This window comes from Nomascus leucogenys, chromosome 6, assembly GCF_006542625.1.
Source record: "Nomascus leucogenys isolate Asia chromosome 6, Asia_NLE_v1, whole genome shotgun sequence".
Lineage (NCBI taxonomy): Eukaryota > Metazoa > Chordata > Mammalia > Primates > Hylobatidae > Nomascus > Nomascus leucogenys.
In genome coordinates, this window is record NC_044386.1 from 109,782,813 (window position 1) to 109,794,999 (window position 12,187).

Here is a 12,187-nt window from a genome sequence, read left to right on the forward strand (position 1 = left end):
TCCTCACTGCCGTTGGGGTGACTTGACTCATAAGCAGCTGTTCCTACACAAAATATTAACCCGAACTACTAGTGTCACACAAAAGGAAGTGGTCTTGACTGTGTATGTGGGCCAGCATGTTCTATAAATGCTGAAAGGTGGGAGAAGCACAAACACAACCCACTCTTTAAAAAAACTAAATAATTCAAAGTAAAATTTTCTATCTCCGCCCCCTCCCCGCCCTTGCCTTCTCCAATAATAAAAAGTAGCATCCAGATTTGGTTTGTATCCTGACCATTCACAAACTGTTGCGCCATAGCACTTGCATCATTAGGGTTATGGATAATCACAGTTGATTGGCTTTGAAGAGACGTGTGTCTACTCCTTCCTCCTCTTCTTGCCTTCATGCTCATGTTCTCTGGGGCAGCTGCTGAGGGTCTTTGAGAGCCACCATGCTGTCTGGCTTCTTCCAAAAATTTGTCCAAATCAAAAGAATCTTCCTCAAACTGAACTGGTCCTTCTCAGCCTCTGGGCCTCTCTGTCTATGGTCTGAAAAACTCCTTGTTGGGAACAAATCTAGGGAACAAGAGAAAAGACTATGAACTACTTTATTTTCGCTGGTGTAAACACTGAAACAGAGTTGTATGGCTTGATACCTGTTGGTCTTTATTCTGGCTTCTAGGTAATCATCATACATGTCTTTGTCCAGATTTTTACTGGACCTATAAATACTCTGGACCATATCTTTATTTACCACCTCTCCAGGCTTGATCGTAAACATAAATTTTGTCTTCTCCACCTGCAAATCCACTGTCCATACCCTGTAGAAAAGTGGATGACATTAAATGAAAATATAAACACCAATTATTAAAAGATGAATCTGACAACATTCATGTGAAGAGTAAACTCTTGCTAATTTGTAGCTCAAATTTTCCACAACCTGAACTGCAAATTTTAAAAAGGTCTTCATTGGACTGGGTGTGGTGATTTAGGCCTGTAATCCCAGCACTTCGGGAGGCCGAGGAGGGCGGATCACTTGAGGTCAGGAGTTCAAGACCAGCCTGGCCAACATGGTGAAAACCCGGTGGATCTCCCCACATGCAGAATCGCCCCCAGTCCCTGGGGTTGGGGCAGCCACCTCTGGCTCCTTCTGGGCCAAGGCCACTGGGTGAGCCAGGCGCTGGCAGCACACCCTTTGCTCTTTCAGCTGCCCACATAGCTGTGCCTGCTATTCCTCCTTGGCACTGACTAAAGCCGAGTTTAAAAAGGCCACCTGCAGGCAAGATATATGCATTCTTTTAGGGGGATACACAGGACAAATGCGGCAGGGAGGGGGACAGGAGCTTTCCCTTTGGGGCCTCAGAGGGTGCACCTGGGGGTCACAGGTGAAATGATGTCTGACCACTGGCTCCCAGGGAAGGCACGAGGGTCCAGAGAAACCAGAGGGCAGGAAACAAAGAGCAAAAGGGGGTCTGGCAGGGACCACAGAGGGAGGCAGCAAAGGTGGGGCAGCGGGAGTCAGGCTCACCATGGCCTCCCGGCTCTCCAGGTCCTCCAAGATGCTCGGCATGGGCTGAGGTGCCTCCTCCTCCTCCTTACTGCCCAGTCCGTCTCCTGTGGGGGGTGGCCAGAGGGGTCCTCAGACAACTCAATAAGGGAGGTACCGGTAGGCCACCTCTGTGCCCATCCTCAATGTATAACCCTGGGCCAGCCCCTTCCCAGAGAGTAATGAGCAGCTGTTCTCTATTTTCACTTTTTTTTTTTTTTCTAAGAGCCAAGGTCTCGCTATGTTGCCCAGGTGCAGTCCCACTAGCCATCGGTGCGGGAGTTCTGACCTGCTCCCTTTCTGACCTGGGCCAGTTATCCCATCCTTAGGCAACCTGGTGGTCCCCCGCTCCCAGGAGGTCACCATATTGATGCCGAACTTAGTGCAGACACCCGGTCAGCATAATGACCAGCTGTCTTAAAGATCTCTTCCAACTCCTCAATTCTATGCTGCTAACAGTCCCCCTTTCCTCCTGGGGCTCTCTCCTCTTTCTCTGAGTGGTGTCCTGTACCTTTCCCAGGGAGAGCCATGAGGCTCATCTGGGACTGTAACTGCTGGTTCTGCTGGCTGGTAGATTCCAGGCACTCGTAAGGGGCCAGGAAAGAGAATGAGAAGGCACAGAGGTTGCCAGGTCATCCCCTCGGGGCCCCGCCCTCACTAACTCCCTTGCCTGAGTCTCCTGCAGCTCTTGGCGGGCCATCTCGGCCACTGCTTTGCCCTGAGCTTCCTGCTGCTGCAGCTGATCCACGAGCTGGGTCTGCAGCAGTAACTCCCTGTGCAGCGCCTCCTTCTCAGAGGTCACCTGCTGATAGGCAGCCACGTGCTGCTGCAGGTGACTCAGGTACTGGTCTCGCTGCCGCTGCAGACTCTGAGCCTCTTGGCTCTCCAGCTCCACCTGCAGGAAGCCCTTGGGCATGAGGGCAGCTAGTGGCTGGCTTCCAGATTCTGGGCCCATTAATAGGGTAGAGAGGGCACTGTGGGGCTCTGTCACCTGCCCAGGTCCCTGGCCCCTTGCTCCAGGCCTAAGTGACTGCCCCTACTTGCCTAGAACCCCATGCCTCCTTCCCCAGCCTCAAATCTCACACCCTTTTCTCACCATTTAAACTGCAGGCCACAGACTGGAGGAAAAGCAGAGGGCGCCAACCACCATCTGCTGAGTGTGCTACATGCCTAATGTTTCCACGTATTATCTCATTTAATCCTCAACACCTCTGTGCTGAAGTGAGGAAAAGGCTCACTTCCTTTTTAAGTGAAAGAAACCGAGTCTTAGAGATGCAAGGTAGTTCAATGGTGAGCAGTGGAGCTGAGGCCGGAATTCAGTTTGAATCTAAGGAGGCTCTTATAACGCTGTCTCTTTCCCTATGACTGGGGGGCTCCATGCCTCTAGCTGGGATGATGATGTCCAGACCTGGGAGGAACCCAGGGCTACCCACCTCTAAAATTCGGAGGACAGGAAGCAAGAAACAGTCACAGCACTGCCCTGGAGGGTGCTGGGGTCACCTGTCCCCCAGGCTAGAGCTGCCTCTGGCCTCGTACCTCCCTTCCCCAGAGACTGGTGCCTGCCTCCTAGCCCTTATTGGATGGGGCGGGGGTTACCATCTGCTTCACCTTGGCCAGCTGCTCCTCCAGCTGGTGATTCTGGGAGAGCGCGTGGCTGATGGTGGTGCGGTCGTTCTGCACGGAGGACCTGCCCGCCTCTCCCTGCTTCTCCCAGAGCTCTGCTTTCTGCTCCCGCAGCCTCTCCTCCTGCTCCCAGTTCAGCTGACTCAAGCCCTCGTTGGCTTCCACCTGGGCTTGGAGCTGTCCTGCCAGACTCTCCAGCTCCTTTTGCAGGTGCTTGACCTTGGCTTGTAGCTGCTGCTCCACCTCCGAGGGTCCTGCTGGGGGCTCCGGGTGTAGGGTTCAGCTGAGAAAGGAAGCAGACAATAAGGGCCTCTGGATTCTCAAAAAACCCTCCTCTTGGTGCACAGCTCCTCTCAGGCTCCCCCCAAACTTGGCCTCCCTGCTAATGATTCCTTGCACCTGGATGGTAGCCAATCTTCCAAGCCACTTTTAGATAGCGCTGTGGGTGGCTGACAATCAGCACTCCTCCCTCTTTGCTGATGGGGACACTGAGGCTCATGGAGATGACAAGACTTGCCGTCTTCTGGCACAGACCATTTTCCCTCTGCCTCAAAGCCCTTCCATTCACCCACCTCCCTGGGGCATTCTAAGCCACCCCCACAGCCCTCTGATGACAGTCCTGCTTCGAGGTCACCTCAGCCCCAGCTCACCCATCTGGTTCTTCGTTCAATGGTGAGCAGTGGAGCCAAACTTGTCTCCAGCTCCTCTACCTGACGCATGTCATGCTTCTTCTCCTCCTTCAATGTGCGAACTTGCCCAAAGTACGGGGGGAAAGGGCCCTGGAGAGAGGGGCTGGTGGCTGGACAGGCTACCAACTCCCTCTCTGCCCCCTACCTCCACAAAGCCCAGACCCATGACCACCTCTGGCTGTGCTCCTCCCATTGCACAGGTGGTCAGAACGATCAAGCGACCTCTCTAAGGCGGGGACTGAAGCGTCAGGTCTCACCTGCTCCAAAATCTCCTGCATCCTCTGCCACACGTGGCATGCTCTCCATGGAGATACTCAGCATACTCGTCTCTCCATTTGTAGATACTGCAGCCACTCCATCACCTGCGAGAATCGACGCAGAAGTTAGGAAGGGCTGTCACTGGTCCTCACCTACTCCTGGCCACCTGGGGTCATCTTCCTTCCACATCCCTCCCTCTGCAAAGCCTCATGGGCCTCAGATATGCTTCCAGCTGTGCCCGCTCCTCCATGGCCTGCTGTAACTGCTGGTTAGCATCCAGGGCTTCGCAGCAGCTAGACAACTGGATGGTGAAGCGGGAGAAGTTTCGATCTGGGGAGCCCGGACCGTTCCACACAGTGCCTTTAAAAGGGCTAGGGCTAGGCTCAATGTACGACTCAGTCAATAAAGTCTCTGTCAAGTTTCTTTGCTTTAGAAACAAAAAATTAAATAATTTTAAAGAGATCTCAGGCCAGGCATGGTGGCTGATGCCTGTAATCCCAAAATTTTGGGAGGCTGAGGTGGGTGGATTCCTTGAGCTCGGGAGTTCCAGACCAGCCTGGGCAACATGACGAAGCCCCATCTCTACAAATACAAAAATTAGCCAGGTGCAGTGGCATGTACCTGTAGTCCCAGCTACTTGAGAGGCTGAGGCAGGAGAATAGCTTGAGCCTGGGAGGTGGAGGTTGCAGTGAGCCGAGATAGCACCACCACACTCCAGCCTGGGTCACAGAGTGAGACCTCATCTCAAAAAAAAAAAAAAAAAAAAAAAAGAAAGCACAACTCTATTACCAGGAAATAGTGAAAATGTTGGCTTGAACCTCAGAAGGAAATAAACAGACTCGTGAGCTAGCCATATAAATGTAATCTATAAAATAATGGTTTTCACCCATGATGCTTTAAGAAAAAAAATTTTAAGCCCTAACCCTGAGATTCAGATTCCCCATGTCTATGGCAGGGCCTCAATCTGTAGATTTTTAGCAGTCTCTAGAGGATTCTATGGCAGGAGAAGAACAAGGACTCAAATTTTTCAGCTCTTGGCTGGAGCCTCCCCATATCCGGCGTGATCCCTAGACCATGGCCCCAGCTGGATGGGGCTCTCACCACCCCAGGGCTGCAGTAATCCCTCCAGGTGTTCAAGAACCTCTGGCATATGGCAGGTAGAAAAATGTGTTTCCTTCTGTAGGTCCAAAGCCAGGGATACCATATGTTCTGTATTGTTATGAAACAATGACATGCAATTAAAACACATAAATCTCCTTCCTACTCCCACCCTCCATCCAATGTGTTTTATTTTTATGAGTTCAATAAGAAAACGAGTGGCAATCAGAGATTTTGTCTAAAAAGTATATCTACAGGTATCAGTTCTCATCCAGCCTGATCTCATCCAATATCATGTATATCCTCTTACATGTAAAGTTTTAGAAAAGCATCTTCACAATGTAAGACTCAGGCACACTAAGAGTTCTATAATAAAACACCAAGTAGATCAGAATGTCCAACCTTACTAGAGAAGAAAAGTGGAATCATTGGCTATATTTTCAAATTGCATTTAACAGGAAATTTAAGTTTTGAGTTTTTTCCACCTTGAACCCGGGAAGCGGAGGTTGTGGTGAGCTGAGATGGCGCCATTGCACTCCAGCCTGGGCAACAAGAGCAAAACTGCCTCAAAAAAAAAAAATTACTCAGAAAAAAGGAATAATTTCTAACAGAAAATGGGCAATGAAGACACGGGAACTTCCCACAAGAATAAAAATGGCTAACGAGCACATGAAAAAGATTAAAAAGCACTAGAAATCAAAAAAATGTCATGAAAACAATGAGATTTGCTGCTTAAAGACCAGCAAAGATGACAAATGGAAGGGGGAACCTGGAGCTCTGTCCCTTCCCTGTTGGTGGGAGTATAAACTGAACCAATTTTCCTACAGGATAATTTGAACATTTCTATTAAAAACCCTAAAACTGTTTTATGTTATTTTCCTCCAGAAATTCTTCTTCTGTGAATTCAGTCCAACAATGCTTGCTCAAGTCTATTAAAAATGTATATAGAAAGAATTTCACCTCTGGGGTGGCAACGATTCACTTAATATACAGCCAGCTATTAAAAATGATGATGCCAGGATATATTTCTGCCATAGAAACATGCCCAAAATACAGTAAGTGACAAAAGACTATATATTATGATTCTACTTTTTAAAATGTTTATATGCATACAAAAGTGTAAAAAACAAACCAGAATTTTTTGAGTGGCAAAATTAAAAATTTTTCTTAATATTTTGTCATGCAAATTATTACAAAAAGAATGTGATTTCCTTTATAATCACGGAGAAGTGTTATTTTCATTTATTTATATTTATATATTTTTTCTTTTTCTTCTTTTTTCTCCTGTATGTTTTCCATGTATGCTAGAGAGCTTGAATCTCTGCCTCTTGAGGTCAGTCAGCCCATTTTCGGGACGTGCAGTACACAAAGCTGCCCCATCTTCCTCTTATTTTTCATTTTTATTTTATTTATTTTTTGTTTTGAGATGGAGTCTCGCTCTGTTGCCCATGCTGGAGTGCAGTGGCATGATCTCGGCTCACTGCAACCTCCACCTCCCAGGTTCAAGCGATTCTCCTGCCTCAGCCTCCCTAATAGCTGGGATGACAGGTGCCCGCCACCATGCCTGGCTAATTTATTTTTATTTTTAGTAGTGACAGGGTTTCACCATGTTGGCCAGGCTGGTCATGAACTCCTGAGCTCAGGTGATCCATCTGCCTAGGCCTCCCAAAGTGCTGGTATTACAGGCATGAGCCACCACGTCCAGCTGATATATATATATATATATTTTTTTTATTATACTTTAAGTTTTAGGGTACATGTGCACAACGTGCAGGTTAGTTACATATGTATACATGTGCCATGTTGGTGTGCTGCACCCATTAACTCGTCATTTAACATTAGGTATATCTCCTAATGCTATCCCTTTTTTTCTCCTCCCTGCCCTTCCCCCTCATTGTAGCCAGCAGCAGCTCCAAACTTCACTGCTGCTGGGGAAGATGTAGTAGAGGGGAAGGAGAGAGGGAGGAGATGGGGGGCACCAGGGGGACCCTGACCCTCTCCCCTGACATTTCCTGCCACCCACAGCAACAGTGTGGTGTGTCTGGGTGATCCCAGGCCTGCCACAGAACAGAAACAATGGCTAGAAAAGATGGATATCTCAGTGGCGACCGAGGTGGAAAGGATGACTGAGGACGAGGTGTCTCTCTGCACCCCAATCCCCCGACTTCACATAGAACCACAGCACTGAGGCACACCTGACTGCCCAGGAAAGAGACCTTGAGTTCAGAAACTCAAGTGTTGCATTTAAAATCAAGGACTTTAGGATGAAATTTCTCATGCACTGCACTGTGGACTGGAATTCAAGGTGTCATGGATGCGGCACCTCCCAGTGCTGGGGTTTTGTGTGCAGCACTTTGTATCCATTCTCTCTGACCTCCTAACAGCCCACTGAAGGAGACATTACCACCCTCATTTCACAGAGGGGTCAGAGGCCACAGGGAGGTCATGGAGGAGAAGGAAAAGCAGGTACCTCAGTCTGAGGTTGGCACCTCCCCTCCCCCACTCTGAGGGCAGTGCTGAGAAGCTCCCTAAGAGGCAGGGACCAGAGCTGGAGGAGTGGAGACCATCACAGACCCTTCCAGGGCTGCTGTGCCATTGCTGGAATCTTCTCTATGGAGAAGTAGTACCTCTACCTGTAGCACTTTCCCTGGCTGGAATCCTGCAATTGTCACAGTGGCCAAGATCCAAGAAGGCAGGGCAGGAGCATCGTGTCCCCTTCCCAGCAGGTGCAAGAGAGGCTGGGAGAGGGTGAGGCACAAGCCCGTGGGAGGGTGAGGGGCAGGACGGGTGCATGGCGAGCCTGTGTTGACTGCTTGCTGCCTCAGCTGGAAGGTCAGAACCCAATGGCTATTACAGGTTACAATTACAGAAGTATTTTGGATTTTGGATTTTTTCAGATTTTGGAATTCAAAAATCTGAAATCCAAAATGCTCCAATGAGCATTTCCTTTGAACCTGGCCTTCAAACATCATGTCGGCACTCAAACAGTTTTGGATTTTGATTTTCGGATGAGGGATGCTGTATTATCTTCTGAATGAGGCCACTCATTTAGGAAAGCCAAGAGTTTGGGGACATGGAGCTGCAGGCCAAAGAGGTGATTTCTGAGGTGGCTTCCAGTGCAGAAGGGCCTACAAAGTGGTTTAAGCCAAGCCACAAAATAGGAAACCAATATTTAGCTAATGGAACTCTGATAAAACCTGTTCAAGATGTCTGTCTCTATTAATTCAGATGGAGCCAAGCCAACGCATCATTATTATTTAAAAAAGGCACCAGTCCCTCTGCAAAAGCACTGAATTGTATCATGCATCATCAGTGGTGGTTTTTTATGGATATGAAGAAGGGGTTTTCACAATACATTGCACGACACACTATCTTCCAAATCTCTAAACATTTCTCTCCCCAGCCCGGTCCTCTCCATAGTTGTCCAGATCCCTCCCTCTTTTCTCTTGTTGTCTCCAAAACTCAAAACCATGTTCTGACTTTCTGTATCCTGCCCTCCCCTACTTGGACCACCTGGGAAGCCCCCTGGTTCCCCAGGGTGTCCCCTCCTCCCCTCCTGGGATCCCCCATCTTTCCTCAAATGGGCCAGTTTGGCCTCTCTTAGTTTCTCCAACTCTGCATCTCAACCTTTCTCCCTTCACTACACAATAATGTCCAGGAGGCCAAGAGCCCACAAACCAGGGACCCTCCCTTTCCAGAAGGGAGGAGAGAGGTGACTACAAATATTTGGTTATGATTTTCTTCCCTGCCACGCCTGTTTCCATGGGCAGCACTGAGCCCCAGTCCTGGCAGACCTCAGAACCAGGCTCTCAAGAGCTGGGGCAAGTGGGGCCTAGGGAGCCTCTGGGTTGAGGACCTCGTATCCCACTCTGCAGCTGCCCTGTCCCAACCTCTGTGCCTTCCTTCCTGTGCCCCCAGGCCTGCCCTGCCCTGTCCTGCCTCAGCCTGCCCAGGAAGGCCTCTGCTTGAGGCCCCCAGGAGGCTCACCCCAGAGCAGGCACTGTGATGGGGACAGCCACATCCCACCTGCAGAGTCTGCCTGGGGCTTTGAACCAGCCAGGAAGCTCACATGGACAGGGCTGGCCCCAGGCCTAGTGGTGGGCGAGGCAGGTGAAGTCTGAGCCCTCCCCAGTGCTGCCCCCATCCCCAGGCCTGGCTTCCTCTGGCACCCAGTCCTGCAGGTCCCACCCACCCTGTGCTCTGCCAGGTCAGGGGACTGCTGCTATGGCATTAGAGGGTCAGAGCCACAGAGGGCCCTGGAATTGATTAGCTGAGTCCACCTCCCATGCCTCAGGATGGGGATGTTAAGGCCTAAAGTGAGTCAGGGACCCTCATCCATAAGACAGCACGTAACTTTGGACAGAATGAGCTAGAACCCTGGTCTCTAACACATGTGGTTAGAGTGGGATTGAGGAGATGTGAGAGGGCAGCCCCTTCAGAAACTGCTGGCCCTGCTGGTGTTGCCACCCAGAGGCCCTGGACACAAAGCCCTCCATGGACCCCCTTAGGCTTGCCTGGCAACAGATAGGGCCTATTGCCCAGACACATACTTCCTTCTGGTGCCCCTCAGCTGACCGCAGGGAAGCTTTGGAAATACCACACAGAAAGGATGCCACTAGATCCCATTCTCCTCAAGTCCATCTGGGGAGAGGGGAACGCAGAGTGAGGGCTCATTTTCTGGCTGCATTAGCCATTAGCCATTAGCTCCGGAGGTCTGGGCCCTGAAGTCCTGGGCAGCTCAGGGAGCAGCGGGTGAGCATCATCTTCACCCCAGAGGCTGCTCCTGGCTTTGCCAGACCTGACCTCAGAGGATTTGGTCACATGGGGGTGTTTTATCCCTGAGGCTCACAGAGACATGCAAAACACCAAGTGGGGGGTGGGGTGAGGCCTACAGAGGGGAAGGAACTTGCTGAGGCCTCCACAGTGAAGAGGGCACCTCCAGCGCCTGACCCCCAGAAGGTCCTCAGGCCTGAGCTCCCCTGTGGCACCAACACAAGGCAGTGCTGGGCCACTACCCCCTGCTCTCCTCCCTTCCCTAAGGTGCTGCTAATGGGTCAACTGTCCTGGTCCAGGGATATTTTTAGCCAGCAACATTTTGCTCTGAAGGTGGCTTTCCTGTGGCTGCAGTAACAAATTGAAACAACTGGTTCGCTTAAAATGCCAGAAATTTGCTCACAGTTCTAGAGGTCAGAAGTCTGACATCAAGGTGCTTGTAGGGCCACATTTCCTCGAAATGCTCTATGGCAGAGTCCCTCCTTGCCTCTTCCAGTTCCTGCAGGCCTCAGACATTCCTTGGCTCACAGCTGCATCACTCCCGCCTCTGCCTCTGTCTTCAGGAGGTCTTTTTTTCTGTCTCCCAGAAAGATACTTACTGGATTCAGGCCCCGCTCAGATGATCTCATCTTGACATCCTTGATTACATCTACAATAACACCAGATTCACAGGGTATCGGGGTTAGGAAATGGACATATCTTTTTGGGGGCCACTGTTCAACTCATAACATATACCACTGCATTACCCCATGTCCCCACATTGCCAGCCATACTCTGTTGTTTGTTCCTGCTTTGTGGTAACAATAACAGCAACAGCAATACTGACAGATAACATTAATTGAGTGCTTACTACGTGCCAGGCACCATGATAAGCCCTTAACATATTAACTCATTTAATTGTCACCACGGCCATGTGAGGTGGTTACTATTCTTTCCAAACTACAGTTGAGGAGATGAGGGTCAGAGAGGAACATGTTGATCACAGGTGAATACAGAACTCAACTCCTGGGATCCCAGAGTTCAGAGTGGACAGAGACAAAGGTAGACCTGCCCCTGGGTTTGGAGAGCAGGAGGACCGAGGAAGGTGGTGGAGGAACTCAGGCCAGCACCACTCCGCGCCTTTCAGCTGTGTCACCCCAGGCTGGGGCCATGCATCACACACCATGAGGACACTGGGGCTACAACTGACACATGTTCCTGCCACATGGTGCTAAGAATCTTGGGAGAGAGAGATGGAAACCAAACAGTTGCATAAATTAATGTAAAATTGCAAATGGAATGCAGAGCACAAGGGAGTCTATAAAAACTTAGGCCAAGGAAGAGCTTCCTGAGACAGAAACATTCAAGCTCAGAAGTAACCAGGCAGGAGAGGAAGGGAGGAGTGTTTTGGGCAAAGGGAATAGCATTTGCAAAGACTGCGTGGCCAGAGGAGGCATGATGAGTTTGAAGAGTTGAAAGAAGGCCTGGGTGGCTGGAACTTAGAAGAGGCTTCCTAGGTGGTGAGGAGGTGAGGGGTGGAGCCAACCATGTCAGGCTCTGAGGGCCCAAGAGTGGTGAGAAGCCAGATTTTAGAGAAAAACACAGGCCCCTAGGGAGACAGAAAATGCTTTCTATTCCTCCTGGATACCAAGAAACAAATCACAAGTTACATCCTCAGCAGCTGCCCACTTCTCCGGCCCTGGATGGGACACCCTGCTCCACTGCAAAGAGCTCAATCTGGCCCTGCCTGTGCAGCACAACCGGGCAAAGCGAGGCTTAAGCCCGGGAAAGGCTGGGGTGGGCTCCTTAGGCTAAATCCCAGGTGCTTTGTTTTTTAACACTTGCCTGAAGGACTTAGGTGACTGATGGGTGAGCAAAAAAAAGTTGTTTGGATTCATGGGTGAACATTTAGGCAATTTCCATATTCCATGTATGAGTGCCACTGCAATGCATATTGACGCATTCATTTTGCACATCGGATTATTTCTTCAGGATCCATTTCTAGAAATAAAATTTCTGGTGCAAACAGATGGGACATTTTTAGGGCTGTGGCCCTACAGAACAGTTGTTCCAATTTATAGCCCCAGCAGTGGATGAGTGCCTGTTTACTTAAACTCTCCCCTGTCCAGCTGTCATTATTACTATATCTTTCTGCTCTCTGCCAATTCAGCAGGCAAAAAGAGGTATCTTGTGGTTTTAGTTGCATTTCTTATTCTTCTCCTCCTCCTTCCTCCTCCTTCCT

General features: G+C 49.9%; 1 protein-coding gene across 1 annotated transcript in view; it reads right to left on the bottom strand.

Moving 5' to 3' along the window:
- Window positions 1–521: 521 nt before the first annotated feature.
- LOC100592663 (golgin subfamily A member 2) overlaps window positions 522–12,187 on the bottom strand; it is a 61,465-nt gene continuing 49,799 nt past the window's right edge. The window contains 10 exon segments of the mRNA XM_030815133.1: window positions 522–555; window positions 636–800; window positions 1,050–1,252; window positions 1,508–1,573; window positions 2,005–2,109; window positions 2,184–2,528; window positions 3,122–3,431; window positions 3,657–3,671; window positions 3,827–3,899; window positions 4,095–4,199. Of these exon segments, the coding sequence (XP_030670993.1) occupies window positions 522–555; window positions 636–800; window positions 1,050–1,252; window positions 1,508–1,573; window positions 2,005–2,109; window positions 2,184–2,528; window positions 3,122–3,431; window positions 3,657–3,671; window positions 3,827–3,899; window positions 4,095–4,199 (1,421 nt within the window).